The sequence below is a fragment of the Megalopta genalis genome, unplaced genomic scaffold, assembly GCF_051020955.1.
Source record: "Megalopta genalis isolate 19385.01 unplaced genomic scaffold, iyMegGena1_principal scaffold0037, whole genome shotgun sequence".
NCBI lineage: Eukaryota > Metazoa > Arthropoda > Insecta > Hymenoptera > Halictidae > Megalopta > Megalopta genalis.
Genome location: NW_027476106.1, coordinates 206,015 through 232,963, shown reverse-complemented (window position 1 = coordinate 232,963; position 26,949 = coordinate 206,015). Strand labels below are relative to the sequence as shown.

The 26,949-nt window shown below is 46.1% G+C and overlaps 4 protein-coding genes across 10 annotated transcripts; 2 read left to right on the top strand and 2 right to left on the bottom strand.

The window, feature by feature from the left end:
* Positions 1–67: 67 nt before the first annotated feature.
* Positions 68–5,838, bottom strand: Cdk8 (cyclin-dependent kinase 8). Of its 2 annotated transcripts, XM_033472346.2 has the most exons (13): positions 5,702–5,838; positions 2,661–2,973; positions 2,422–2,579; positions 2,100–2,202; positions 1,915–2,025; positions 1,694–1,834; positions 1,426–1,615; positions 1,234–1,348; positions 1,046–1,144; positions 874–946; positions 675–772; positions 483–588; positions 68–412 (listed from the first exon to the last, which is right to left on the bottom strand). In XM_033472346.2, the coding sequence occupies exons 2-13, from the start codon at positions 2,679–2,681 to the stop codon at positions 215–217; spliced, it is 1,413 nt and encodes a 470-aa protein (XP_033328237.1). In that variant the 5' UTR covers positions 2,682–2,973; positions 5,702–5,838; the 3' UTR covers positions 68–214. The 2 variants fall into 2 exon arrangements, with proteins under 2 accessions (XP_033328237.1, XP_033328238.1); XM_033472347.2 differs by lacking the exon at positions 5,702–5,838 and having other exon boundaries at positions 68–409.
* Positions 5,839–6,088: 250 nt separating this feature from the next.
* Positions 6,089–11,961, top strand: Lhfpl (LHFPL tetraspan subfamily member 5 protein). The gene is made up of 6 exons (XM_033472354.2): positions 6,089–6,230; positions 7,609–7,826; positions 7,942–8,136; positions 10,335–10,422; positions 10,641–10,795; positions 10,874–11,961. Exons 2-6 carry the CDS (start codon positions 7,610–7,612, stop codon positions 11,104–11,106), a joined length of 888 nt encoding a protein of 295 aa, XP_033328245.1. The 5' UTR covers positions 6,089–6,230; position 7,609; the 3' UTR covers positions 11,107–11,961.
* A 141-nt stretch (positions 11,962–12,102) lies between these two features.
* On the top strand, positions 12,103–14,934 carry LOC117221406 (cilia- and flagella-associated protein 36). The gene is made up of 5 exons (XM_033472350.2): positions 12,103–12,482; positions 12,892–13,067; positions 13,319–13,509; positions 13,582–13,954; positions 14,035–14,934. Exons 1-5 carry the CDS (start codon positions 12,374–12,376, stop codon positions 14,299–14,301), a joined length of 1,116 nt encoding a protein of 371 aa, XP_033328241.2. The 5' UTR covers positions 12,103–12,373; the 3' UTR covers positions 14,302–14,934.
* A 3,816-nt stretch (positions 14,935–18,750) lies between these two features.
* Positions 18,751–25,742, bottom strand: flfl (serine/threonine-protein phosphatase 4 regulatory subunit 3 flfl). Of its 6 annotated transcripts, none has more exons than XM_033472087.2 (7): positions 25,275–25,742; positions 24,749–25,019; positions 24,441–24,666; positions 22,726–24,324; positions 22,475–22,626; positions 21,899–22,304; positions 18,751–21,466 (listed from the first exon to the last, which is right to left on the bottom strand). In XM_033472087.2, exons 3-7 carry the CDS (start codon positions 24,636–24,638, stop codon positions 21,380–21,382), a joined length of 2,442 nt encoding a protein of 813 aa, XP_033327978.1. In that variant the 5' UTR covers positions 24,639–24,666; positions 24,749–25,019; positions 25,275–25,742; the 3' UTR covers positions 18,751–21,379. The 6 variants fall into 6 exon arrangements, with proteins under 6 accessions (XP_033327978.1, XP_033327979.1, XP_033327982.1 ...); XM_033472088.2 differs by having other exon boundaries at positions 24,749–24,942; XM_033472091.2 differs by having other exon boundaries at positions 24,749–24,942; positions 25,621–25,740.
* Positions 25,743–26,949: the final 1,207 nt, after the last annotated feature.

Below are 26,949 nucleotides of genomic sequence, written 5' to 3'. Positions count from 1 at the left end.
TCAGAAAATTAACAACGCGACGAAATCTATTCGACGAGAGAGTACGCAGGAATTACGCATGTCTGTATATGTATATATAAATAAAATTTTACTATTCTACTGTAATGGAATATACAGGAATCGTTGATGTTCGTATTTGTTGAATACAGTTGATCGATTAAATTAACGAACTACCGACCGAACGAATCGTTTCGTTTCGTTATCCGGAGACCGTTCAAAAACGTTGATGAAAGTTCGACGGCTGGGTTGGCTGGGCAGTGGAATAAACCATTCCCGGTGGTTGTTGATGGGTCATCGCGTGGCTTGGATGCTGATGAAACTCCGGAGCTCCGTGCGGGCCGTTCAATCGAACTCGTTTCGCGTTCTGCCCGTGGTTGTGGTCGCCGTTTCCTTGTTGCTGTTGATTCTGCTGCTGCGATTTCATCGAACATTTCAGAGAAAACCCGTTCGGGAACGATTCTCGTTCGAACGAATAACCTTACCGTTTGCTGTTGATTCTGTCGCGCCTTGTTTTCAGTCTTTTCCTCTGTATCGTCGTCCGTTAGAAACTCTCTCTTCGGATACGGAATAGGACATCCGGCAAATATGCTGCAACGACGGAGCAAATATTAGACGGACGAACGAGAACGCTGAACGCGATTACGCGTCGCGCGTCGAAAAATCGAGACACCTACTCCTGCGTTGGCAACGGTTCTTCCTGGAAGTAAGCGTCCTGCATAGAATGCTCGGACGTGATTCGCTTATTCGGATCCATCATTAACAATTTTTGAAGCTGAAACAACAAATACGTAACGTCGTTGCCCGTAGAAAGGAGGAGGAGGAGGAGGAGAAGGAGGAGGAGGAGGAGGAGGATAATGCTTGCTTTCGTCGTACCAGATTAAACGCCTTGCTGTCGGGTTTAATTTTATGCCGATCCATGTACTTTGTCAGAGAGCAATTTGCGTAACTGCGAGACAAAAAAAAAACGTTCGCGTTCAATGTCGACCATCGAAATCATCTAAGCCCGTACCACCTTCCGAACCTCTCCCGTAACCACGGTACTCACTTGGATCTTTTAAAATCTTTCAATAACGTTGGATGTTCCGGCATTTTTTTGATATCTTCCCAATCCTTTTCCAGAGGGAATCCCATCACGTTGAATATCCTGCGTATTAATCAATTTCAATATTTTCTTATCACCGAAGGATTAACGTTTGCTCGCGTAACGATCAACGGTATACATATATCCTGTACCTATCCAGCTGATCGTGATGATACGGGTTGCTGGTTTTAATATCTTCCTGTCTGCAATGAAATATGGGCTCCGACGTCAAAAGTTCCGCGAATATACATCCGATAGCCCAAATGTCTAAAAAGTCAAAGGTTATATTTACAAAGCTAATAAAAACGGCTATACGATATCGTTCTATTCCGAATTCTCTGTACCGATAGCTTTCGTATAGTGCCTAGCTCCCAACAGCAACTCCGGAGCTCTGTACCAAAATGTCACTACGACAGGATCCAGATCTGCCAGCGGTTTCAGAGGAGCGTTGAATAGTCTGGCAAACCCCATGTCCGCAATTTTCACGCGTCCCCTTTCGTTGCCTTCTCCCATTACCAAAATATTTGCTGGTTTCTAACGTAAGATTAATATTTGTAGCAATTTCGAAAACCTCGGTGTCGCCGAACCGTGCCTGTACAATTTCATAATTACCAAATCTCTATGAAGCACCCAGTTGGAATGTAAGTAATGAATACCGTCTAAAATCTGATACAGCAAAGACTTGACCATACCCTTTGGTACCATAACAGGTTTTTTATTCGCTTTCGCCGCTCTATGAAACTTTATTATGTGCTACGAATTCGAATCAAATTATTATAGACGCGTTTGCTCGAACGAAACAATTTTTTACGTAGAAATATATATAGACGTACCCATAGATCGTGTTCCGCGAAATCGAATAACAACCAAACTTTGCGGTCATTGTGAGAGAGAAAAACTCTAATCAATGTGATCACATTGACGTGTTTCAGTTCTCTGAGTAGCTGCAAAGAGAATCGCGTTGTAAACGAATACTTGCTCTCGACGTCGAACTGCCAAGATTATGAAAAATACTTACGGCAATTTCACGGCAAGCGGACATCGACAAGCCCGTGCCTTCGATTTGTTTTAAACCGAAATCCTTTGTATCCGGTCGAGATTTTAATTCGCCGTCCGGTACACTGAAGAAATAGAAAACGCATCGTTGAAAAGCGTTCCGTACTCTGCTGAGATACGAACGAACGCGGAAACGGTCGAATAGAATATTACAACGAAATCTGGCATCTTCTTGTCGCAAAACGTAACGTTCGATCGAACCTTCGACCAGCGGAATAAGACGCGAGAAAACCGAATAAAATGCTGTGGAAGTGTTACAAGATAGGTTAGAAAAGCTCGCTAACCCTTCCTTCCTACGGGCTTTGTAGACGTGCCCGTAAGTGCCCCTTCCAACTTTACATCCTTCGAATTCGAAAAGATCTTCCACCTTGGTTCGATCTTTCTGAGTCTTCATTTTAAATTCGTAATCCATCATGTTTATTGTAATCCGGACAATTGTCAACTATAAACAAACATTTTTAACTGGGTACGCGCGAAGGAACGATCAAATTTAATATCGCGTTTAATACATTCATGTACATACTTCACATTGTTTACCATTCATGCAGTCACAGAAACATCGTCGCGGTACGACCAGTAATTTTTCCTAATGCAGATTTTCAAATCCTCGCGACCGAACGATTCGAACACTCTCCCCATTAGTGTCGGATTGTTTGTAGATTTTCGAATCCGCGAATCTGGATTACACCAGAGATTAACTAATCGTCGGCTGCGAATCCGACCGTGACGTCTGCTCAGGATTCAGATTCAGGTTCAGATTCAGGTTCAGATTCAGATTCAGATTCAGAGTTGTTCAGAATGGGCTGCAGTGGCCTGGAGCAATCTGGTCCGGAGATCTAGAAGCCAGTATCAACCAATATGACAGATGCCAAATGCCAGACCAGAGCACCCGAGAGTCGAGAGTTAGAGAGTCGAAAGCGAGAGCGAACACCGAGCACCGGATGCGACATGGGCGTATAGGGGCGCCACCATCGGCACCAATGCCGCCAATGACGTAGACGCGTTAGACCTTAGATCGCGTATCTAGTATAGGTAGGTAAATTATTATTGTATACATTACGTACAAGAAATCCTTGCACGTCCAGAACATTTCAAAAGTCCACGAGTTATTTCTATAGATTTACAATTCTTTTGTGAACATTCAAAAATGCTCGCATCTGTGCATAACAGGACTGTACATACTTCCGAAAGAAACCACTCGTCGATTCGGATGTCATTGTTCGAAGGGTGTATAAGAGAGGGGGAGAGGATCCCAAATGTAAAATATCAGCTTCGGGCTTTCGATAGTTTTCGAGATACGTATTCACAAAATGCTGCACAGCGAAAGGAACATGTACGGACGTCGCTAACGCATCGAACGACGCTTATCTAGACGTTACTGTCCCTATGAAATAGATGTAGCTTCGTTGGCAGGTTCAACCGCGTGCCGCGTCGCGTCGCGTCGCCTGTCATTTCAAGTCCAGCAGTCGATAAAGTAGGAGCGTTACCAATTTCAATATCTACAGGGTGTCCAAACGCTTGGTCCGAGGTTATATTATTTTTCGAGCGAGCAAAGCGAACTAATCGTCCAGCCACTCGAACGATTCTCGCGTTCAACAACATTAAATATCTCTGAAATCCCTGAAATCAAGAAGACATCTACAAAAGTTCGCTCGTACAGTATTGGGGGGGTTGGGGGGGGGGGGAGGGCAGGGGTGAAGAGCCGATATCCTGCGCGCCGCCATGGACGCGTAGGTATACTCAGGATTTATTGTAGCAAGGTTAAGTAGGCTCGGTATGGTTTTCATTAATATCGTGACTAAGTTACTAAATGCTATACGCACATTTGGTGTCCCTCCCTCCAAACGTCGTCTTGATCGGCGACAGGTCTCTTCCGGAAATCTAACCTCTGACAGCACGATCGAAAGAATCGAACGGATCGAATGGTTATAAAACGTTGATTCTATCCTATAGAACATACCTCGTCTGTGAAAATCGAAAATGTTTCTCTCGATTCGTATTTTACCATAACTTGGTATTTTAACCTTACTTCGAAAGCTCTCCTCCGTCGGTCACCGTTGCCCAACAATTTCGGGTGTTTTGCAACCGCACGGATTATTGCTGTTCGGTCGTTGGAAAGCGATCGTTTGCTCGATAGATGAATAATTCGAACCGAAATGTGCGGGAAACGACGATGGCAGGTACGTTGCCAGGAATCTCGGAGACGCATCGGCGATACGATAATAGAAAATATGTAAAATAACGAGTTACGCGCGAGTCGAATCGGTGGTCGCTCGACTTTCAAAATCGTCGAAATCGGAGCGAGGAAAGTTGCACGTTTTCGACAGGAATATAAAAACGCTGGCTGTCGTCTAAACGATCGGATTATACGAACGGCCGATGAAGCTCGAAATAATAGCTCGTTTCGCGCGTTCAGCGCTCCGATCGAAGCGGCTTAAGGAATCTTCGATTCAAGGATTACAACGACCACGATGATTGCAGCAACTTTATCGACGTTCCAATGAAATCAATGAGAATTCGAAAGTTCAACGAATCGCACGGACTAAACGGATTGCGATAAAAGTTGCAGCATGCAGTCAGCATTGTTAACGCGTCACCAGAAAAGTATGCGCAACACTGCCCCACCTAAAGAACAGGTTACTACAGAGAGTCTGCGGAACCTGTAGGATTTCCGTGTAGGTGTGCAGTAGGCGAACGGTTCGACATTCAATATTTCCCAACTACGCGCATACGTGCGCGTATGCTTACCTTTGGATCGATCGGAAGAATATTTATTCGTTCGCAACGATTGTAATGCACGATAAAAAAAAAGAAAGAAGAAAAACGTGGCCGTTGCAAACATCAACGATAGCGCCCCATGGAATTTAGCCACGACGACGTATTACAGCGAATTACTTTTCGAAGAAAAGCCGCTCGAAGTTGGTATCATACGAACGGGTTAGATTCACAGGTAATCTCGTTAACAATTGAATCGGTGAGATCAGATTATGTACAACGAGTCGTTCTCCGCCTCTGGCAATTTTCTGGGAACAGGACGATCCAATTTTTCTCATAAACCTGCTGCCTCGTTGACGCTTCTTCAAAGTTCGTGCAACAAAAACCTAAGAGGTTTATTAAAGAAACGCGAACGCGGACAGATAAAAAAAGCTGGAACTGGTCGGGCTTCGCAACGACTAGCGACGGCTCGATCGGTTTAGTTCTTCGCGCTGAATTCGAGCATTCGAAACGCTGTACATTTCTTCTTCCTACAATGGCAAGAAGCGAGGATCTCCAAAACTCGAGAATCGGTCTGTATCGCGAACAGTCGATTCCGACGAAGCGACTTTAGAATCGTTCGAACGATGGATGGGCAGGGTCCCGAGGCCAGCGCGAACCGCCACACGGATCGGATCCCCCCGTCGCGCCTCGCCGCGGCGTCTGCCGTCCGCGTTCGTCGCCTTTCTCTCCGGCTGTCCGGCTCTCCGGCTCTCCTACCGTTCGAGGCCCCGTAAGAGAGGCCCCATTCAGAGTCTCCGTCGCTCTCTTCGGTCTCGACCGCCGTTCGGGCCCGCTCGGTTCCCTTACCTGCGTGCTCGGGGAGACCCGGGCCTGGGATAGAGACAGCCATCTTGAGGTGTACGCCGTGCGCGCAACAACCGTGGCCTCGCGCTCTCGCCGTCCACGTCCGCTCGAACGCGTATTTTCTACTCCGTCGAGGCGAGATCAGCCGCGTAAACTCGCGCCGCCGTGCAACCAGATGCGACCGATCGACGAGGCAACATCTGTCGCGGTTTCCGGGCACCTCGGTGCAACCCTCGGTGCAACCAACGGTGCAACAACCCTTCGGCCCGAGCGCGTCCACGAAGTTCCCGGCGAACGGTGGATATCGGACAGCCGTCGCGGCGTCGCGTCGATGGTTTCGACGGTGTCTCAAAGTTGAAACGGATACCGCGAGAGAGAGAGAGAGAGAGAGGAGGTGCGCGCCTGCCGCCTGGATTTAACCTTCGTTAGCGATCGCGCAGTGATTCTCAAACGTTCGAAAAAGTCTCTTCAGGATCCAGGAAATCGTCGGAAATTCCAGCGACTCGTGTTCCTCGGTAGACTCTGGACTCAGGTACGTCCCGCGATCGGTCGATCGGCGTCGCGGCGTCGTCGATGATGCCGATTCGATCCGAGCGTGTCTCGCGCGACTTCCGGTGATTCGAATAGCGCGGATCGTTTGCGACGCGTTTTCGTAGAGTCGGGTTTGCCCGGTACGATAACCCTCGGATACCGAAAGCGTCGTCGGAAACTTTCGGCGATTTCGGCAGCGTCGCGAGCGAAATCGCGAGACGCGTAGACAATATCTAGATTCCTCCCGAATCACGGAGGAAAGAGAAAGTCGACGAATACGAATGTAGTCCAAAAATCCGATTTACGCTATCGAGAGACCGCGCAGGTGTACAAATATTTAGTAGGTCGCGAGTACGTTTTACGCGAAACATAAGTTTGGTCGCGCGTTTCTGACTTTCTAACGAGTTCGTTCCGTATAATGAATAGATAACGATTAGACCGCGGCTGTTTACAAGCGCGTAACACGATCGAAAAAGTGTCACGACACGGTCTCGTTCGCTCGATCGAAAATTCACGTTTTACATAAAATTTCGATCGCGCGGTTAATTCGAGAGAAACGATATTTTCTTCGCGACTCGACGAACGATGCGATGCGACGCGACAGACACGTCGATAACACTTTCTCGAAGAAAATAAACGTTTGCGTGACACGGAACTTGAAAATTTCGAACCTGGATGTTTAATATTACGTAAGGGTCCGCGCCTAAAGATCTAGCAGTAATAATAATAATAATAATAATAATAATAATAATAATAATAATAATAATAATAATAATAATAATAATAATAATAATAATAGTAAGCGTGAAATATCGGTGTTTCGTCGCGTTTGAAACGAAGGAAAGGAACCGATCACCGGTGAACCTTCTCGTCACCTCGCGCATAAATGTCACGGACCTGGCGAGCGTAATCTTCCACGTAAGAATCGAAAGCCGCTTCTCCCTTTTCTTACGATCGATGCGAACAATTTTGATTCGGTACAACGAGTCGCGGTCCAACTATCCACGATTTCGAGAAAAACGAAGAATATTTTTCTCTCGGTAGCTTCGTAAAAATTGCTTTCGTTGCGCGTGTATACGCGCGCGGATACGTGCTATTTTCTGGTCAGTTTCTTCTCGTTGTCGGAAGAGACGGTGGTCGAGACTTTTGGTAATCGGAAAATCGAGAAACATCGTCCCGTTGCGATCGAATCTTTCGTAAACGAATCCTGGGCCCGTCGTAACCGGGTCTTGCGAAATCTGATTTATCGTTTCGTCGACGTAAAATAAGGATCGGGTGGCTCGAGTCGTCGGTTCGCGAAATCGATCGATCTCGAACGACTCTCGATCGCGACCTTATCAACGCTCGCAATCAAATGTTTCTCGTTTTGTTTTCGATAGAATGGGCTCGAAGATAGAGTACGTGGAGTCCTCTCACATGTACGCGACGAATTACATTCGCAATTCGAAGGCGATCGGCGTCCTATGGGGCATATTCACCATATGCTACGCCATAATCGGCGTCGTGGCTTTCGTCACGCCGGAATGGCTCGGCGACCTGGAACACGAGAACCCCGGCAGGTTCGGTCTTTGGACCCGGTGCAGCTACGGCGGCAACGGTAAAGATCCGAAACGATTTTTCTAACGACGCGAGAAGCGTTCGGAGGCGAACCGAAACGCGCGACGGTTTCCCTTTCTCGTTGCCAGCGACGGAAACGTTTGTCTGTTTCTCAGGTGAACTCGGAGAGGAGTGCATCGGAAGACTGGACGATCTATCGACGATCGTGAACGTCCCGTTCAGGGCGAGCACGATTCTGGTAGGCGTCGCTGTCGTGATAGCATTGTTGACGATTTGCGCGATGCTTCTGTTCTTCTTCTGCCAAAGCACCACCGTGTTCTACCTCTGCGCCTGGATGCAGGTCGTGTCAGGTAATGCTCGCAAACCTTACTACCGTCGATCGGACCTTTCGGCGTTTCTTCGCGTTTCTTCGCGTTTCTTCGCGTTTCTTCGCGTTTCTCAATTTAACACTACGACCTTCGTCGAAACTGGACGCTGGGCACTGGACGCTATAGGTACACGCATATTAGGAGACCCCCGCTGATTTAGCATAAATTGTAATTTCTAATTCCGTCTAGGTATTCCAGGTATTTCTGCGAGTGTTCCGATACTTTTTGAGGGAAGCGTATAATACGCCGATCACCGATCCCGTTCATTTTTCGTTTCGCGATTGCTTAAATTTTCAAAAGATTTTTCAGCGAAACTATCGGACATCCGGACACCGTTGCGATATCGCTCGTGTTCGACTGAGAAAAATTAAACGAGCTTCTCGACAAGAACCGTCTCGTTTCGCGATTTCTCGAGTTCTCTCTTACCGTTAAACGTTGATAAATATCTGTAGGGAAGGAGGGGTCAAAGACGGTGAAAAGAAAGAATCGGGTGCAACGTAATAGTCGCGGTTGCATAACCGCCGGACTGCATCCGACCAAAGGCAGAGAGACTCGACGGTCTTGTTTAGCATCGTTTTAGAAAGTACGTGTAACGCCGCGTCGCGTCGGACAGCGCCGCGCCATGCCTCGCCCCGCCCCGCCGGCCAGCCCGTTCTCTCCGGTTGTTGCGGTAATTTTCGCGTAACGCGTTATCAACGCGCGCGGCGCAGCTGAAAATTGCAGGCGACGCGAACGATGCGAACGATGCGAACGATGCGCCGACTCGCGACCCGGTCAGGAAGTGACGCAACCGGTCCCTCCGTGCCATGCTCTCGTTGCGACATAACCTCTTTCATCGCTGGTCGCCGTTGCGTCGTTGGTCGCTCGTCGTTTGTCGCGGGTTACTCGCGATCCGCGGAGACGCACCGTCGATCGCGATTAAATCACAGTTCCACGATCGTTTCGACTACGATATTCGGCGTACGAACGCGCGCGTAGTTCGTCACGGTCGCGACACGATCGTAGTCAATGTCGAGGAACGGTACAACGCAACGGCTCGTAAACGCATCGGCGAACGAGGCTACGGTCGTCTACGAAGCGTCGTTGGTCGGCGCGCGCGCGCGCACCGTTGACCCAGTTGACGAACATTGACACGCTCGATTCGTCCTGCGAGGAGTTGTACGCGTAACGTTCGCGCCTCGGCGCACTCGCTGTTTCCCCGGTTCCCGGACGACGCGGAACTGGACAGCCCGACGGAAGCTGTCGTCGTTTCAGTTTCCGGACTTGGACGACTCTCCAACTTCGATGACTTTTGCAACACCGTGTCGCGTTGGGCCGACCTTCGAATCTTGGTCGTCGCGGATCGATCGAGCGCTTGCCAGAAATTTGTGTTCGCGAATGCGTTCAGCGTATCTTCCTATCGCATCGACGACGACAGGCGATCCGTCTCGACCGGTAGAAAACGTGAACGTAAACGCGACGAAAGTTCCGAGAGGCGATCGGTCGTTGATCGTCGATCGTTGAACGACCAACGATTCCGACCCGTTTGTACGCGATACGCCGACAGTGAAAGTCGGTGGCTCGGAACGCGAAGCGATTTTGCTTAATCGTAAGAGGAGAACGGTTCGCGACTCGTTTCCGCGGCTGCGTTATCGTCGACGCGACGAGACGAGGCGAGGCTTCTCAATTTCTTCGATTTTCTTGTCACATTTTATAGCGAGAATTAGGTTAGAATCGGTTAGAGCGCTGGGCGCGCCGGGCTATCGCCGATCGTCCATCGTACGCGTAGAATAGTAAATCCTTCCGCGCGTCGGATCGATCCACTCGTACGAGTGGAGAAACGCGTTCCACTCTATTTTGGATCGAAACGGGCCCGAGCCTCGTTTCGCAGGTATGAGAGAAGAAGAACGTTCCGAGAGAAAATCGTTACCTTTGCTCGACGACGAGCGAAAGGACGGTAAGCGCGGGAAAGAAAAGCCAGGAGCACCCGCTACCTTTCACCGTTGACCTCCGCAACATCCGCGAGCAAGGTGATCGTTCGAAATGCCAGCGCGTCGTTGCGCGTTCGTTCGCTTTCGACGGCGGGGCGTCGCGGTCTCGAAGCGAGTCGCTCCGATCCACCTATCGGAATATTTGCGGAACAACTCGCGCGACGAACACCGATGTGTCTCGAATATATTTGTTGTCCTCGCATGTTTCAGCGATATCCATGGCGATCGGAGTCTGCGTTTATCCGCTCGGCTGGGATTCGCCGATAATACGAGCCGTCTGCGGCGCAGCCGCGTCCAGGTAACGAACGATCGAATTCGATTCAGCTCCGCTTCGCGGAAAGTTCGTTCGCGAATCCGAATATACGTTAGCGGAAATCTTTCGATTCGTGCCACGGAAAGAACCGAGGGAGGGGGAACGCTGTTCGGATGCCGTCCGTTCGAACGGACGCGGACTCGACGCGTTTGTCGGACGTTCGTTCGGCGGATACGATCCAATCGTTAACGTTTGTTCGGCAGATACAATCCAGGGGCTTGCGCCGTTAGATGGGCGATACCGTTGGCCGCGATCGCGGCACTGGACGCCGCTACCTTGGCAGCGCTCGCTTTCATTTTGGCGTCGAGGCACGTCAGGTTGCAGCCCGAGCCCTTCAACAACGGCTCCCTCTACAAAGGTGGAGTATCTCGCGCGGCTTCGCGCCGGTACCGACGCCTCCTTCGCGCTTTTCACGATTCGTTCGATCTTTTCGCAGGCGAGGTGAATCCGGGATACGTGAACGAGGCGCAGAGCGTCGCAGGATCCCGGAAGTCGTTGTCGTTGAGACCGGTGCTGCTGGTAGCGCCGCCGGAACAGGACCGCTACAGCGAGCTGTCCAGAGCGAAATCCCATTCTCATCACAGCCTCTACACCCCCGCGCCCTCCCATCCGGCGCACACGATGTCAACGAACACCTTGAACCATTCCCAACACAATTTCCAATTGTAGGATTTAATTACCGACGAGAGAACACGACGTTACCCCCGCCGCTGCGATCGAACGACCTTTCGAGCGGCTCGCCGACCGTCGTCCACGGTCGCGGATTTATTTTCCACCCGCGAGACGCTTTCAAGGTGCACGCTTCTCTATGGGATCCGTTAGCGATCGCTCTCTAACTTTGGCGCACCGTTCGCACCGTTCGCACCGATCGCATCGATCGCACCGATCGCGGCACGGATACTCTCCGAACGACGACGGAATTTCTAACGATGTCGAGAGACTACGACGAAGCCGAACAGATTTTTAACGCGCCACGGTTCGCGCGTTCTCGGCGTTTCCGCGGTCACCGTTATTCCGCTGTAATAACAACGACGAAGAAACGTAAACGCGAAATACGTAAAGACTAAATACGTGCTACGCGTACAGCGACTACGGTAAACCGGATAACCGGATAGTTCGCGATGCGACAACTTTGATACTCCGGGTCGGAGCGGGCCCGAGCACTGCCGTCCAAGGAATACAACTCGTGGAAAAAAACAATCGCGACTTGCAATAATTGTACATATACCACTATACAGCACTTGCACGTAATATTCGTCGAACGCGCGAGAGACCCTGGTTCGCGCGTTGTATATAAGGGTTGCCGTAATCGGCGTTTTCTACTTTCTAATCGTAAGGATCGTGCCCCTTCGAGAAGAAATAAGACGTTATTTCTCTGTAAAAATGTTGGCAAATGTAAAACTCGCAAAGTTTCGCAGTCCTCTACTATGCTATACCATACTATAATATACTATACTATACTATACTATACTATACTATACTATACTATACTGTACCATACAAATAATAAGATAATTCGTTGTTCGCTCTTTCTCGATAGCGGCTCGAAAATAGTCGCGCGCGCGTCCATCACCCTGACGCGAACTAATATAGGTCGTAGGTTCTCTCTCGTTTCTCTTCTCTGTACTGTACTTTTTTTACGTCGATCATATAAATTCAGAGATCGTTAGCCAGCGAACAGAGAAAGACGACGCGGGCGAAGCGAAGGCGACTCTCTGCTTCCCCCCTCGGATTCGAACGTTCTCCGTAAAAAGAATAGAAAATAAATCCGTTGCCGGTCGAACGATCGACGAATGGATCGAAACGAAGGGATCGGCCGCGCGCAAGCCCGCGACCAAAGTGTTTTGCCAGCGGTCGCTATGACTACGGCCACGACGAAGACGAACGCGTCCACGAGCTGCGAGCTGCGATCGCCTCGGTAACACGGTAGTGCAAAATGAACGACAAGGAGGACAGCGCCTGGGTGTTCGACTCGTTGATCGGATTCCTTCAGGGGCCGATCTGGTCGGCGCCTCTGATCACTTTCATCGAGGAGAAGTCTCTCGGTAAGCGACGGTCGCCGTCCACCTCGACGATCAGAATCACCGACGGAAAGCTGTCGTCGTTTCGTGTTTCGCGTCTCGCGTCTCGCGTCTCGCGTCTCGCGTCTCGCGTCTGGGAACGAGCGCCGATCGAACGATCGGGAGCCGAGATTTCCCACCGTCGCACCGATCTTTGCCACGGCGCGGCGACCGTAATTTGATCGTCGATCGAAATCGCGCGATCGAGAAATATCGCGCAGAATTTTAGCACGCGAACCGAGGGTCGGGCGGAAACAACGATTTCTCGCCGATGCTCGTTCCGTCTTTTGGAACGATCGAGATCGGAAAAATGCTTCTTCTTCTTCGTTGTCGCGTTCGCGCCGATAGTCTCTGATTTAAGAGTCGCGTCTCATTCGATCGCAACTTCCCGTAGTGTTCGAAGCGGACGTGGAGGAGAGCGACGAATACCGGAGGAACTATCAGGAGTACAAGAACCTGGTGGATCTGCTCTTGGGTTGTTTCATGGAGGACATAGGAATCACTCCGGAACAGTTCGAAAACGCTTGCACGGTGAACAAGTACACCAAGATGCCGATACAATTCCAGCAGGTACGGTCCGTCGTTTCGATCGACCGCGACCGAATTCGGACGATGCGATAACGCGAGATACGCGCGCGTTTTTCTATTCGAAAAACGGACGATCGATCCGTTCGGTATTTCTTTGGACGCGCGTATCTCGCGGAACGAGTTTCGAGAACTCGATTCCAACTTCCGTTTTATAAATCGATATCGTAGATAAACGAACGAATAAATAAATTCCAAGAAACGCGAACTACGATTTCTTCGCTGGCGCGTTTCAGAACTTGTTCGAGCAAATATGGGCGGCGAACGAGTACGAGATATTCAAACGGATGATGACGCAGAAGAACTTGGAGCTGCAGCTGCAGGCGTTGAACATGATCGAGCAAAAGTACGGGCTCACGCCCGCGTCGTTCGTTTACGAAGCCGACGGATCGAGCGACGACACTTTGGTCATGGAGGAGATCATTCGGTGAGCTGGCACGCGAGACGTCGATGCGAATCTTCGAACTCGCGAAGGATCCGAGTTTACCTTTGTTCGCAGGAAGCACGCTCTGGAGGACGACCCGGAAGAAGATCGAGATTTGTCGTCGGAGACCTCGTCGTTGATCAAGGAGCACGAACGCCTCGCGGAGAAGTACAACAACGAGAGAGCTCTGTTGGAGGAAGCTCTGAAGGTTTCTCGAGAAGAACGCGACGAAAACGAAGAGAACGAGCAAAAGGGAGAAAAGGAGGAAGGAAAGAGTCCCGAAACGGATTCCTCGTCGCCCGCGATCGAAGAGGAAGAAGAAGAGGAAGGAGAGGAAGGAGAGGAAGGAGAGGAAGGAGAGGAAGAACCGAAAACTCCTGAAAAAACGAGGGGAACCGCTCCGTCCGGTTCGGCGTTTCCGGATGAATCGAAACCCGAGAAACAAAAAGTAAATTCAATTTTGAAGCACGGTCCACGCGGTACGTACGGTCGAATTTCGGTAAATTTCTCGATCGGCGATCGTTGCAGGTCTCGGAGGAGGAGATCGGAAAGAGACAGGCCTACCTGAAGGCCCGAAGGGACAAGCTGGTGGCCCTGAAGAAGAAGGCCAGGAGCCACAGGCTGGAAATGAACTCGACGAGGCCCAGCTCGGCCCGCGCGGTAGCGCGGGCGACCATAAACGGGGAACAGGAATTGAGCCTGCCGGAACCCCTGGAACCGTCCGTCCTCCAGGTGCGAAAAGCGCTGGCTGCTCGGCTCCAGGCCGAAGTGGTCCGCGATCGGACGAAACAGTGATATCGCGAACCTCGAGAAAACACCTCGCGCGCGCGCGGATGGGACGACGCGTCGCCGAAGAAAAACCGAATATCGTTCGTAAATCGTTCGTAGAACTCGGACAGGCTAAATCGTAGAGTCGATCTCGTAGATTCGATTCGGAAATACCGTCCTCGGGGTTCGAGGAGACCTCGAGACTCGCGCTTGTGCGGAAGAAACTTATGCGGAACAAGACGTTCCTCGTTTCCTGTCGCAAATACCCGCGCCTATATTCCGACCGATATTTTTTACAGCGAAACTTCGACGCGCGTTTCCATCGCGATCGTAGCACGCGATTCCAGCGGAACGAAATCGTCGTTTCGATCGATCTATACTTTAGGAAACACGTAGGCACGCGCGTGCGTAGAAACTCGAATACTTTAGAGATTTCTTCAAGAAAGTACATATAACCGTAAGACTTTTCTTCTGATTTTATTAAAATCTTGTGGAAATATTTCGATAAAAGTTGATCGAGCGTCGCAGGAGCGCCTGCGTAAGTTTCCGGCGTTGCGTCGGATCGAAGTAGAGTACAGGACAAAGTCCAACTTTATAATAAATATTTGCTATGCGAGAATAAAGGGAACGGTTGGCCTACCGTTCGAGCATGCTTCTGTCGCTGCGAAGTCTCATTCGATTCCCAACCTCTCCGCGAACTTCGAGCTCTCTCTCTCTCTCTCTCTCTCTCTCTCTCTCTCGGATTTGCAACTTCGAGAGACCGCGTTCCCGATCGGCCCTCGTTCCTTCTGTTCCTGAACGGTGAACATGGTCGAACGGTCGAACGATGGAAAACATGATATGCATCGAATAGTAAAAAGAAAACGCTTCGGGAAAGAGTCTCGGCGGTTTCGGACGCGCGTATCGAACAAAGTCTTTTGTACATGAAATTATCTAGCGGCGTGGATCGTACGAATCGCAACGACGGTGCTACGAAAAAATCCAACGACGATCTCTCCGCCGCGCCGCGTCGCGCCGGGGGCGTCTCTCGAGGTAAGTTACAAATCCGTTCGTTAACCAATTCGTCTAATTTTAGGTTTTTATTTAATTAAATATTCTCCGCACTTCTACAACACACTTTCTATCCCGTGTAACACGCACATTTATCATTCTCGCTCGCCTTAGCCGTTCGATTACCGTGGAACAAAATACGTATGTAATTGCAAATTCGCGGCGGAACGCAAGCACGGCCATTCGCGACGTCCAACGTCGTTTCATCGATCGTTTTATCGTGAAATTTTATTTTATCTTAAATCGCTGGCAATTTTTCGCTTCCTTTGCTTCACGAAACAACGGAAATCTAACGCACGATCGGACCGCGAACCTTCGCGCGGACGCAAACGTCTAAGAACTAATTTCTAGTTCAGAATTTTCTCTGTCGGAAGTTTCGTCACGGTCCAACGAAAACGAGAACGAGAACGGGAACGGGAACGGGAACGGGAACGGGAACGGGAACGGGAACGGGAACGGGAACAGGAACGGGAACGGGAACGGGAACGAAAACGAAAACGAAAACGAGAGTGAAAATGTTCTCAAAGGGTTCTACAGTTTTCGAAAACCAAAGATGCCGCGTAATCGCATCGTACGCACGTACATCGAATAATATCGTCGTTCGATCGAATATACCAATTGCCACGGGCGTGTAAACCGAAACGCGTGCTTCGCAACGGGACAAAGGCGATCGATCGTCGGAATCGCTGAACAGCGAGACGTTCGAGGCGCGCCGGATCTCGGTTATGAAATTCGAATCGCTTGCAGCCCGCCGCAAATCCTTCGTTCGATTCGTACGCATCGTAGCTCGATCGGCCACGCTTTACTGGAATAAAATGTAAAATATTTCCCACGTGCTCTCCATTCAACTATTATCGTACTACACACAGAACAGTTCATGTATCTTTTATTTTTGTTGCCCCTTTATGCTTGCCCATAATTCACACGTTTTACGAATAGCTTCTCATATAAAAAGGTGTGTTTTCGTCCGTGTATATATGTATACGTATGTATCTACGTATATGCGTATGTATGTATACATGTACATATATACACGTACACGTATATGTATGTGTCAGAGAAAAAGCGGTCTACTTTCTGTTATTTTCCTTTTTATATATACACGCATACATATATATATACATATACATATATATGTGTATATATACATACATATACATATATATATATATATATATATATATATATATATGCATATGATCGGAACGCATTATATAATTAACACGTGGTATGGTACAATGTGTGTAATGCTTCTCTCTCTCTCTCTCTCTCTCTCTCTCTCACTCTCTCGTGCACGCGCTCTCCCTCTCTCATTCGATCGTGTAATCAACGTTACATCGATGCGACGGCTGTAAAAGTTTCTATATCGATTGCGACCTCGGCACTGATCTTACCTTCGTGTTTTTGCAGCGTGCAAAAAGAAATCTTTGAACAAAAATTCTAAACGAAGCTCGATACATTTTTATTCGATTCGTCCGTTCGCGTTTCTTCGCACAGATATTTTATCGGGAACGCGAAGTCGATGGAAACGATCGAAGAAAAATGATCGAGTACGAGCCTGATCGCCCGATACGTGTACCTCGATACCGCGTATCGTTGCACGATGGTTCCTTTACGGTGGACTCATCGAAAGAATTAAGTATCGGAAACTCGCAAATCGCGGATTAATCGATGCTCTCTAACGAGAATTATAATTAATTATAGTTTTTATAATTGCAACGATCGTGGATAAAGCGCGGTTGCGTTCGAAATGATCGAATGTTATCCGCGATTTTTGGTAGCTGAATTTTAGCGATTTTACAGAAAGTTTCGCGGTCCGAGGACGACGAGCAAAGACACGGGGAGCTTCGTCGGGGAGCGTTCGTAACCTCGACGGCATCCCTTCGCGGAGAAAAGTAACGCGGCATCCTCCTCCCCGTGACGCTCGAATGCTCGAGTAACGCGTTCCTTTTAGAAACATAGAGAAGCTGCGGCTCGCGCCAAAGATACTTCGTCGATAAGAACGGAGAAAGAAATACACGCGACAACGTATAATTATCGGTCACGATCGATGGATCCGAGAAGCACCGGCGAAAGCACGGGCGCGATCGCGTTAAGAGATCTTCCTGCTTCGAGCTACCACAGATCGGAATTCTTTTGTCCTCGATCACGCGATAAAAACGGCGTTCGAAACGATAGTTGCCAGCGGAAATTCAATGAATTTTTTATTCGACGCTTTGGCTACCGAGAGCCGATCGATCGATCCCTCGATTACCAGACCGCGCGGATCTTTCGATCGAAATTTCAAGGTGATCGATCCTTCTTTTAAACGTGACTATACATTACGGTCGTTGTACCATGACGATTAAGGTCGAGACGGATCGAACGACCTCTAATAACACCGTGATCTTCGCGCGACCTTGAGTACGAAAAGTCCTAAAATATTCACAAAATTGAGACGAACGGCGAAACAGTTACGAGAGAGGGGGGGGAGGGAGAGTGGGAGAGAGAGAGAGAGAGAGAGAGAGAGAGAGAGATCAACGATGATAAATCTTAAACCTAAATTCGAAAATTCTAAGGCGTCTAATCGGCAATCCAGTGACAGCTAAAGCGTTTAAAAGCAACTAAAATGTCAACTAAATATCGATTCTACGAATGAATTGAAATTGACAAAAAAATTCCAATCGACGAGCCCGGTCGTAACGGAAAGAACTCTTAAATAAAAGGGCGATGAAAGCGTCGCGACAACGAACAAGTCTGAAACACTCCATACAAGTATTGCGTGAAATTTAGCTTAAATAGGGTGCACCCGCTCTTTTACTCTAGTATCACTTAGACATCGATTCACCGCTTCTATCCATCTCGGATTTTCTCAACTTCTTAATTACATATTCTCGTTTTCTTTCCTATTTTCACGCGTACGTTCCATTCTTCTCTATCTTTCATCGTTTCGTCCCATTGTTGTCGAATATAAATTGTGATATATGTATAGATATATATGTATGTACATATACATATATATGTACATACATATATATATATATATATATATATAAAATACACGAAGAACAACATTGCTCGATATCGTCTTAATTATACTAATAATTAGCTTTTGTTACATTCTGCTCTCACTTGCGTCCTCTCGCGCTCTCTATCTTCCTCGTAATCTCACTCTCTTTCGCCCCCACCCTTTCTTTTCACTCTGCGATCGGTCCAAATTGAACTCTTCGTTTCTCTCTTTAGTTTAATTTTATGTACATATATATCGCATTCGGCTCCAGTGAATTTGCCCCTGCTTCGATATTTACGGGCTTTGCTTTCTGCGACACGACTGAACCAACTTCCGGAACGAGTGTCACGCGAAAGTCAATATACGTATGTATAGGATGGCTCTGGTTCACCGACGAATGAGCGGTTCCACCGTGTTCTACGAATAAAACGAATCTATACAAGTACAACTCTCTATGCGTATATTTAATCCTTCGATAGAACACTCCGGATAAGATAAGAAAACATAAATTCCAGTTAAATTTTCTCTTACAAAAATACATAAACTCTTGTCTATGTTTTACACATTTTTATACGCAGTTTCCATTTTATTGTTCGTTCGAGAGAAAAACTGCGAGCTTTCTCGAATTCTACTTAAAAAACGAACGAATGTGATCGCTTGAAAATTTCATTGCTCGAAAATAAAGCAAAATAATCGATCGATCGAAGCACAAAAGTTGTTCCATTCAAAATGGAGCAAGTAGAAAGTTCGTTCTAATTTTGTTCTCCGAGACTGAGTACACTGCGAAAGCGTGAATGAAACCTTCGTAAGCTTGCGTTTACCATACACAACGGTATTGTTTATTTTTATCCGCAGAGCATCATGGGGTACAGTTCAGACGTGAAAACCGACAGGCCTCTGTGGTACGCGTGTTACGCGCGTACTGACCTACGTATGCTATTTACGAAATGTCCACATACAAACAGTTTCTAAAGCAGTCTTAAAAACTCTATTCGGTTAATCGGGGCGCGTCGTGAAAAATCTATACATTAGCTTATAATACTTATCTCATTTTTTGCTCTATCTCGAGTCAACGCAATCAGTCTGGGCGCACATTGAAAAGTAAACGGTCCGAAGAACAACGACGAAACGATTTCAATTAGGACGAACAAAACGGAAAAGAAAAATCGTGACAGACTCTTACAACACCAGCTTTATCGGTTATAACGGTAATCGTTCGACAAAATTGAGTAGACATCGAATCCGAAGCTGAGTTATATCGGTGAATGCTCGGGTTCGTCGCGATACGACGATCGGCGCGTGAAAAAATCAATTTTTCGTGTAGGCATACATCGAAGAATATCGTTGAGCCACGTCGTTAAATTATAAAATGTCAATTTACGATTTAGAATCGGTTCGACGAAGCTGCGCAACGTTACAATCGAATTTCATGAGAATCGAGTCGCACGGATACAATCAATTAACGTGTTTCATTCCGCTTTTTTACAAAAGCACGACGCCACACGGCGACAACACGGCTCTCTCTCTCTCTCTCTCTCTCTCTCTCTCTCTCTCGTATTCTGCCCATACGCGATTACGAATCGCTCGCGCGAATAGAACGATCGCTTATTCTCTGCTCGAGAATTTTGAAACGGTCGATCTTTCGTTCTTTTCGTTCCTTTCTTTTTTTCTCTCTTTATCTTCGTTCTCACGTCGAGGATTAATATCGGGCATGAAGTGCAAACTGGTGAATATACACAAATCAAATGTTTATTGTACAATTTCTACTACTTACATTGACAACCGAAAAGCTCGTTGAAAGAACCTTAAAAGGGAACTGAATGTATAGTAAAGGAATCGCATTATACTCTGCTTAACCCACGAATGGTTGTTTTACAATCGTTACAAATATACATATATATACAAACTAAATACTACTTCTTTCTGTGTTTTCCTTTTTTTTTTCTTATTTCGAATCGAATAAAGTTTCATGACGTCTATGTGACAGAGAGACACCCCCCCCCCCCCACCTCTCCACATCATCAACTCCAACCCACCCTTATCTCGTCCCTGCATCGAGGACACAGGGTTTCGTTATTCAATTTGCCTATCATGCGAATAAGAAAATTGATGGATGGCGAAACAAAAACACTCGGTTGTTTTTTGTGCGGTACATCATGTACTTTTACATGTGAATTTCTTTGCTGGTTCGTTTTTGTTTTTATACATAAGAAGTTTCTCCTTTCGTCCGATTTTCCTTAAATAGATGCAAAGTACGACACGCGGTCACGGTATCGTTTTTCTCTTTATTTATGTTTGAATCGTTCCCTTGAATTGTTTCAATTGTTTCAATTGTTACATGGAATCAAAGCGCACGCTTCGAACTCTCTGTATCTCTTTGTAAGAACCACTAGGCCCGGCTAGAGTTTCTTAGCCCATAATCGTGAAATTACTTCTCTCCTAGTACAATGGGGTGTGTTATCCAGACAGCATGGAATGGATTGTTATTTTCGCGAGTCGTTTCCAATCTTACCACCGATCAACGCGTTATACGATATTTATGCGACGGCCACGAACTCCACCCGTTAACAACGTCGTTCAACGTTCTCCTGTTCAAGAAAGTTCTCTCTTCCTTTCGTATCGCGTCGGCTCGTTCTTTCTCTCTCTCTCTCTCTCTCTCTCTCCCTCTCCCCCTCTCCCCCCGTTCTCCTTCGCTTTACTTTCTTTTCTTTTCTCGGTTAGGCGTGTACGCTCCCATTTCTCGAACCCTTTCACCCACCTGCACGTTCCCATTACCGATCTGGTGTACTACCACAACCCGAGGACACACAAAGAGGTACAGCAATTTCTCTGTTCCACCACTTTCATTGTAAAACCACCCGAGCCTCCCGCGAGCGTTCACTCACTTCAAGAAAAACCGATTTTCCTGTTCTTCTTCCCCTTCCTTCTGTTAGACAAAACGACGGGCTGACTGTACGACCTCCGGATCTCGAATCCTTCGTGCACGTAGGAGCGAAGGGGGGAGGGCCAGAAATGGTAGCAGCGGTTCAAGAATCACGAGTTCCTCGTTCCCTTCCGGTTTGCCTACTATGACAATCTCTGTCGCTTCGGCGAAGGCGTCACCTCTGTGTCTTCGTCTTCCTCGTCCGAGTCGGCCTCGTAATCAACCAAACCCTGAAAATTCATCCATTTAATGTACGTCTTGAACGAAGCTCGCTCGCAATATCGAGGACATTGTACTTTTCCAGCTTCGGCTCTGAGCTGTTCATTTGGGAAAAATATTAAGTTATAAATAATGCGAATTTCCATTCGCACCTTGGTCTTGTACATATTTTTCCTAATTTAACGACTCGATCGAAATCCATCGTGCAGATTTGATCGAATATATTTCGCTTTAACGTCAAATTTCCGACTTCGTCGATCGTGGATCGACAGTATGCCCGATGGGCTATCGAATTTACAACAAAATATTTGCTTTACTTAATTAGCTAATTAGTCCAAATCTGTGGCAAAGCGATTAGCTTCGTTCAACGAAACGACGGTACAGGAGACTTTGACGACGAGTAGAACCAATGTTGTAGTAGCGCAACGAACAAAACAGTATACCTTTTTAAATAATGAAGTACCAGTTTTCTCCACCGTGCCGGTAGTCGAATTTGGATTAACTTCCGAAGAGATAGGGGACTCGTTCGTCGTTGTTGTTGTACTGTTGCTGATTTGCGATTGCTGCGAGGTAATGTTATTGTTAGCAGTGTTATTGTTCAAGACAGACTGCTGTTGTTGCTGCTGCTGATGGTGGCTTTTCGAATCTGCAAGAGCGGGATTAAGTGCAGAATTTGAAGTTGACGACTGTTTCTTAGCAGAAGCCGGAGGCACAAGATCTGCTGCTGCTGCGGGTACGACCGCCTCACCCTCGTCAAAGTCTTCCTCTTCGTTGAACCACATTTCCTCCTCTTCGTCTAACTGTCTCTGGTCCCTTCTGTATCGACTATTTCTCAATATGGATGGAACACTGAACACAACCACGAACGTTACCATGATTAACCTCGTATACGCATACGTCGATACGAAATTGATTTAAGGGGATACAGCATTATCGTAATCGGCAGAAATTATATATTCAGAAATAGCCAAGTTTTCCGTGTGTAGAGTTGTACCCCCTTAAAAGATCTCTTTATATACCTGTCAAGGGCCGCTCTGTCTCTGTCCTTTAATTTGTCTTGATGCTGCTCGTACCTCAATTTCAGAGCTTTGAACGTCTGCACATAATCGATCGCTTCCAGTTCTTTCGAGAAATTCTCGACAACGTGCGAACACAAAGATTTGATGTCCTCCTGAAACAGGATAAACGAGCACATTGAATATCTAGGAGATAAATACTTCTGTCAGATATATCGCAGCACACACACACAAGCTACGACGCGTACACCTACCAATTTAATAAACTCAAACATCTCAAGTATAGCTGAATCCAATAGATTATATCTACCATTATTTCTTACAAATGCATCGAATACAGGTGCGAATAAATTTCCTTTGATGATGTATCTATTATAAAATTCATCCTTCAGGGCTACGATTTTCCTCATAAACCTCAATGCGCACAACACTAAAAACGTGTGCGTTGATTTCATCAAGACCAATATCCGTTTGAGCAGATCCTTATTCAATATGCAATTCTTTATGTGGTACGTATGATGCTCTACGCAGAACGATAGTAACTCTAAGATCAATCCTAAGAGCTGTACTGTTCTGTAATCCTCTCTCGCCGGCCGGTCACCGATCGTGTTCGCCAACAGCGGCGCTATCAATGTTCCAATACTATTTTTATAGAAGTAGTTCAAGAAATCAGTCTTTTCTGATTTGTTAACGGAAGCCAACATATTTTCTGGATCGAGGAGCAATCGTAACACACCGGCTAATTGTACTGCTCCGCCTAACTCCGGGTCGCTGTCGCCGACGAGCTGAGCAACTATTACGTTTATTAACATTTGGTCCTGTTCTGTATTGTTTATTTGCTGCAATGTATAATCTCGAACAACGCTCGGAGAATACTCCACGATATAGGTCAATATATCTATACTGGCTGTTTTCGTTTGGGCGTCGTTCATTGCCAATGTGATTTCTAGTGCCGGTAAAATACCAAGAGCTGTTAAAGTTTTATAAAAGGCCTCCTTCCCCTGCGGCTGTAGATTCTGAGAAAAGTTACAAAACTCCTTTAAGAAAAGAACTAGATCGCGTCTTTTACTATCGGATGTTGCCTCGTCCGTTAACTGACGGAACAATTCGGTGAGGAATTTCTCGTCGTCCTGTATAAGGGTCACTATCTCGACCTTATTAAAAAATATAAAGCTGCTCAACGTGTTCAACATGTTATCCTCGAATACGCTCGGTGTTGGCAGAACTACGTCCTGAATGTACTGAACTCGATACGTTTGATGAATCTTCGCTAACAGTTCCGCGTTTGTGATAGGAATCGCTTGTTTAAATCTGGCTAACTGTCGCAGGTATTCTCTATGCCTCTTTGGCTGAGGTAATGTCGGCTCGTACTCCAAGCATCCAACAACATCGAAAATCGTATCATCGCTAAACATTACTTCGAATAAAGTATTCTTATTCAGTAAGAAAATATTCTTGAATATGTCGTACAGATGATGCAATCCTTCGATGTTCTCCAGGTCTTCGCACGTATGAAATAGATTCAACAGTTTCTTGATATAGCCTTCAGATTCTAAAGCTAACGCCAACTTGTCTTTTCTCATCTGAGAAGATAAACAATTTCCTACTAATTCATTAATATCTTCCAATCGACTTAATTCGCAAGGAGGCAGTTCTATCGGGGGTGCGGTATCTGGCATATCGTCGAACCGTTCATCTTCCGACTCTTCTACAATATCTTGGGTAATTTCCACAGACGGATCCTTGCCCTGAACTTGACAGATCTTCTCCCAAATCTCATCACAGCCAGCCTTTTCTTGAAAACTTAAGGCTAAATCAAAGTTATCGCCTTCCGACCATACTATTAATGTATCCTAAAATTAAAAACACAAATTCTATACTTTATCCGCTATTTATTCCATTCTTCGCGTATCGATCGATATCTTCTTTATATTAACGCTAACATAAAAATGTACGACAATAATATTACCTGCTGTTTTTGATATGCAGTGTCAGGTTGTATTCTACTTTCCAACAAAACAGAACCGTCGCTCTCGGCTCTGACTAAAAGAGAAATTCCTTTCAATCTATCTACGTACGAAGAGGATACATGACCTGTGCCACGATCGTCCCATTGTCTGTCCGCATTGAGCGCGTACAACTTCACTCTTCTGCGTGTATCCGTCATATTGTAAAACTAACTTATGCACGCTGTCCTAGAAAATCACCAACAACCTCGCATCCCTTTCGAATTTCACCGACTCTTTGGTTTTCTAAAATATTGTTATATGTGGCTACCTCAACTCTCCAATGAATCGACTAATGCACAACAGTCCACGTATATCGAACCGTCAATTGCTCTCTTGTAACCCATTAAGGCTTCTTATTGGAAAAGCTATCTCACAGGACATGAGAAACCGTTCGTTGCCGAGTTCCCTTAAGACTGGTGTAAGCAGCAATGTTTGCCCGATGATGCGAACAAATCAATGATACTGGTCCGAACAAACAGAAACGCCATAAGGGTATCCTTGTTTGTTCGTAGCAACAATCGCTAACAGACTTCGGTAGCCTATATATATATATATATACATATATTTATATATATTTATATTTATATATATACATATATATATATATATATATATATATATATATAATATACAATATATAAAATATTTTTTTTATTAATCGTAAAATACTTCCGTTTTAAACGATATCGATAAAGCCTCCTCGCTATCAATCAAAATAATACCGTACGAACAACGATCAGCCGTCGCGTAGCTCGCATGCCTTGAACCTCGGTTGACGGAACGGGATTGTTTACCGTAATAGATGTTTATGCGCTCTTCGTTGCATAAGCCTTGATTCTTGCGCCAAGAAAAGCTCACGGGACGCGCGGGAAAACTTCACGTCGCGCGCGTTCTCGCGTTCACGTGTCGTGGTTACGCGAACCTAAGGGACCACAAATATGCATGGAATCGATCCTGCGGAGGAACTCGTTCTTCCAAAAGCTCCGGGGAAAATTTCGTTGCTCGGAAGACAGCACTCTGCGTGCTCTTCTTGCCGCTGTGTACGGTTCCCGCGACAAACAAGATCGAAATTAACGCCGATTCTCTCGTGATACGAACGCTCGCACACGCACGTCTATTTCGCTCGATCCTCCGTCGTACCGTGATCGCCGACCATGGCAGTTCCTTCGTTCTTATTAAGCAGAATCACTCTAAAATTGACATAGACACTGAACAGCCACAACACTACACTCCGCCATGTTAGATCACAACAACGCGCTACGGGGTTCGCCTCGTGTGCTTCAAGGATTTCAGCGCGTAATACGATATTCCATGCCTCCATTCTGACCTGCTCGTCTTTAATAGAATTATTAGTTACAAAAAGGTTGAACGGTCAAGATCATCGACCAGCCAAACTTCTACAAAAATTATCACTTGTCGCAGTGCAATATCTCGAATTCTGGAATACTATACGTACGAGAAATTATTAATTTGTTTCCTAATTTGCAACGAAAGAGCCTTTACAATCAATTTTAGAAACTCTATTACGGAAAAAAGTCGCGTGTCTAAAATGGTTTCGCAATTAATTTTTGCACGTTTGCGTGATCTGCGTGTACTAACCAAAATTTAATTTAACTCCATTGTATGTATGTATATATGTATAACTTATTCGTTATTGTGTTTACAATCCTATGTTACACATTATCTTATATAAGAAAATTCATTGTACTTGTAATTTATTCAGTGTTTGGGACAACATTTTTTCTTTTAGGGAACTTGAGTGTACAGTACAATACACACGTATGTGTATCGAATATAAACGCACAATGTATATGCAATTCAAAATAATAGACCGTGTGTGCGGTGTACCGGGCCGCTTTTGCTTCGAAATTTTTTTATTCTATCAGCATCATAAAAAATGTCAAAGTCGAATGAATACTTTTTTCTTGCAAACATTAAAATCGTTTATATGATCTCATTTATGTTATTTCAAAGTAGATTTATAATCTGCGTGTAGTATGAGTTTAGAATGATGTTCGTGTTCGTATAAAAAACGTAAATTAATATGTACGATATGAATTTTCATATTACTACGAATGTACGTAAAATCTACGTGATATGATGTACGTAATTTAAATATGAACACACTACACTATTTTGACATATTTACGGCTTTTATGCAACATTACACAGTTTACAATGTAAAATAAATAATAAAATATTGCATACTATATACATACATACATACGTGCATAGATGCATATATGCATATGCAATTGTACAACGCATACAATATACATATGCATGTATTACCTTATGTATGCTCGGTGTTGTTTGGGCATTGGCTGATGTTAGCTCAGGCTAAATGAAACGAATCGATCAAACAGAAACAATAAATAGCCGAAAATAATGTAGCAATAATAAATGAACGATAAAGAAAGCTATAGTTAGGAAAGAATTCAATGACACACGGTAAAAAGGTTAACAAAA

Excerpts from the sequence above, each read along its gene's own strand:
- flfl (XM_033472087.2), bottom strand. The coding sequence starts at position 24,638 with ATGACGGATACACGCAGAAGAGTGAAGTTGTACGCGCTCAATGCGGAC. Across the intron at positions 24,325-24,440 it reads CTGCATATCAAAAACAGCAG|GATACATTAATAGTATGGTC; the intron begins GTAATATTATTG and ends TTTTAATTTTAG. Across the intron at positions 22,305-22,474 it reads GACAGAGCGGCCCTTGACAG|TGTTCCATCCATATTGAGAA; the intron begins GTATATAAAGAG and ends GGTTGTGTTCAG.
- LOC117221406 (XM_033472350.2), top strand. The coding sequence starts at position 12,374 with ATGAACGACAAGGAGGACAGCGCCTGGGTGTTCGACTCGTTGATCGGA. Across the intron at positions 12,483-12,891 it reads CATCGAGGAGAAGTCTCTCG|TGTTCGAAGCGGACGTGGAG; the intron begins GTAAGCGACGGT and ends AACTTCCCGTAG. Across the intron at positions 13,068-13,318 it reads TGCCGATACAATTCCAGCAG|AACTTGTTCGAGCAAATATG; the intron begins GTACGGTCCGTC and ends GGCGCGTTTCAG.
- Cdk8 (XM_033472346.2), bottom strand. The coding sequence starts at position 2,681 with ATGAATGGTAAACAATGTGAA. Across the intron at positions 1,145-1,233 it reads CATCACGATCAGCTGGATAG|GATATTCAACGTGATGGGAT; the intron begins GTACAGGATATA and ends ATTAATACGCAG. Across the intron at positions 947-1,045 it reads AAAGATTTTAAAAGATCCAA|TTACGCAAATTGCTCTCTGA; the intron begins GTGAGTACCGTG and ends TTTGTCTCGCAG.
- Lhfpl (XM_033472354.2), top strand. The coding sequence starts at position 7,610 with ATGGGCTCGAAGATAGAGTACGTGGAGTCCTCTCACATGTACGCGACG. Across the intron at positions 8,137-10,334 it reads CTGGATGCAGGTCGTGTCAG|CGATATCCATGGCGATCGGA; the intron begins GTAATGCTCGCA and ends CGCATGTTTCAG. Across the intron at positions 10,423-10,640 it reads TGCGGCGCAGCCGCGTCCAG|ATACAATCCAGGGGCTTGCG; the intron begins GTAACGAACGAT and ends TTTGTTCGGCAG.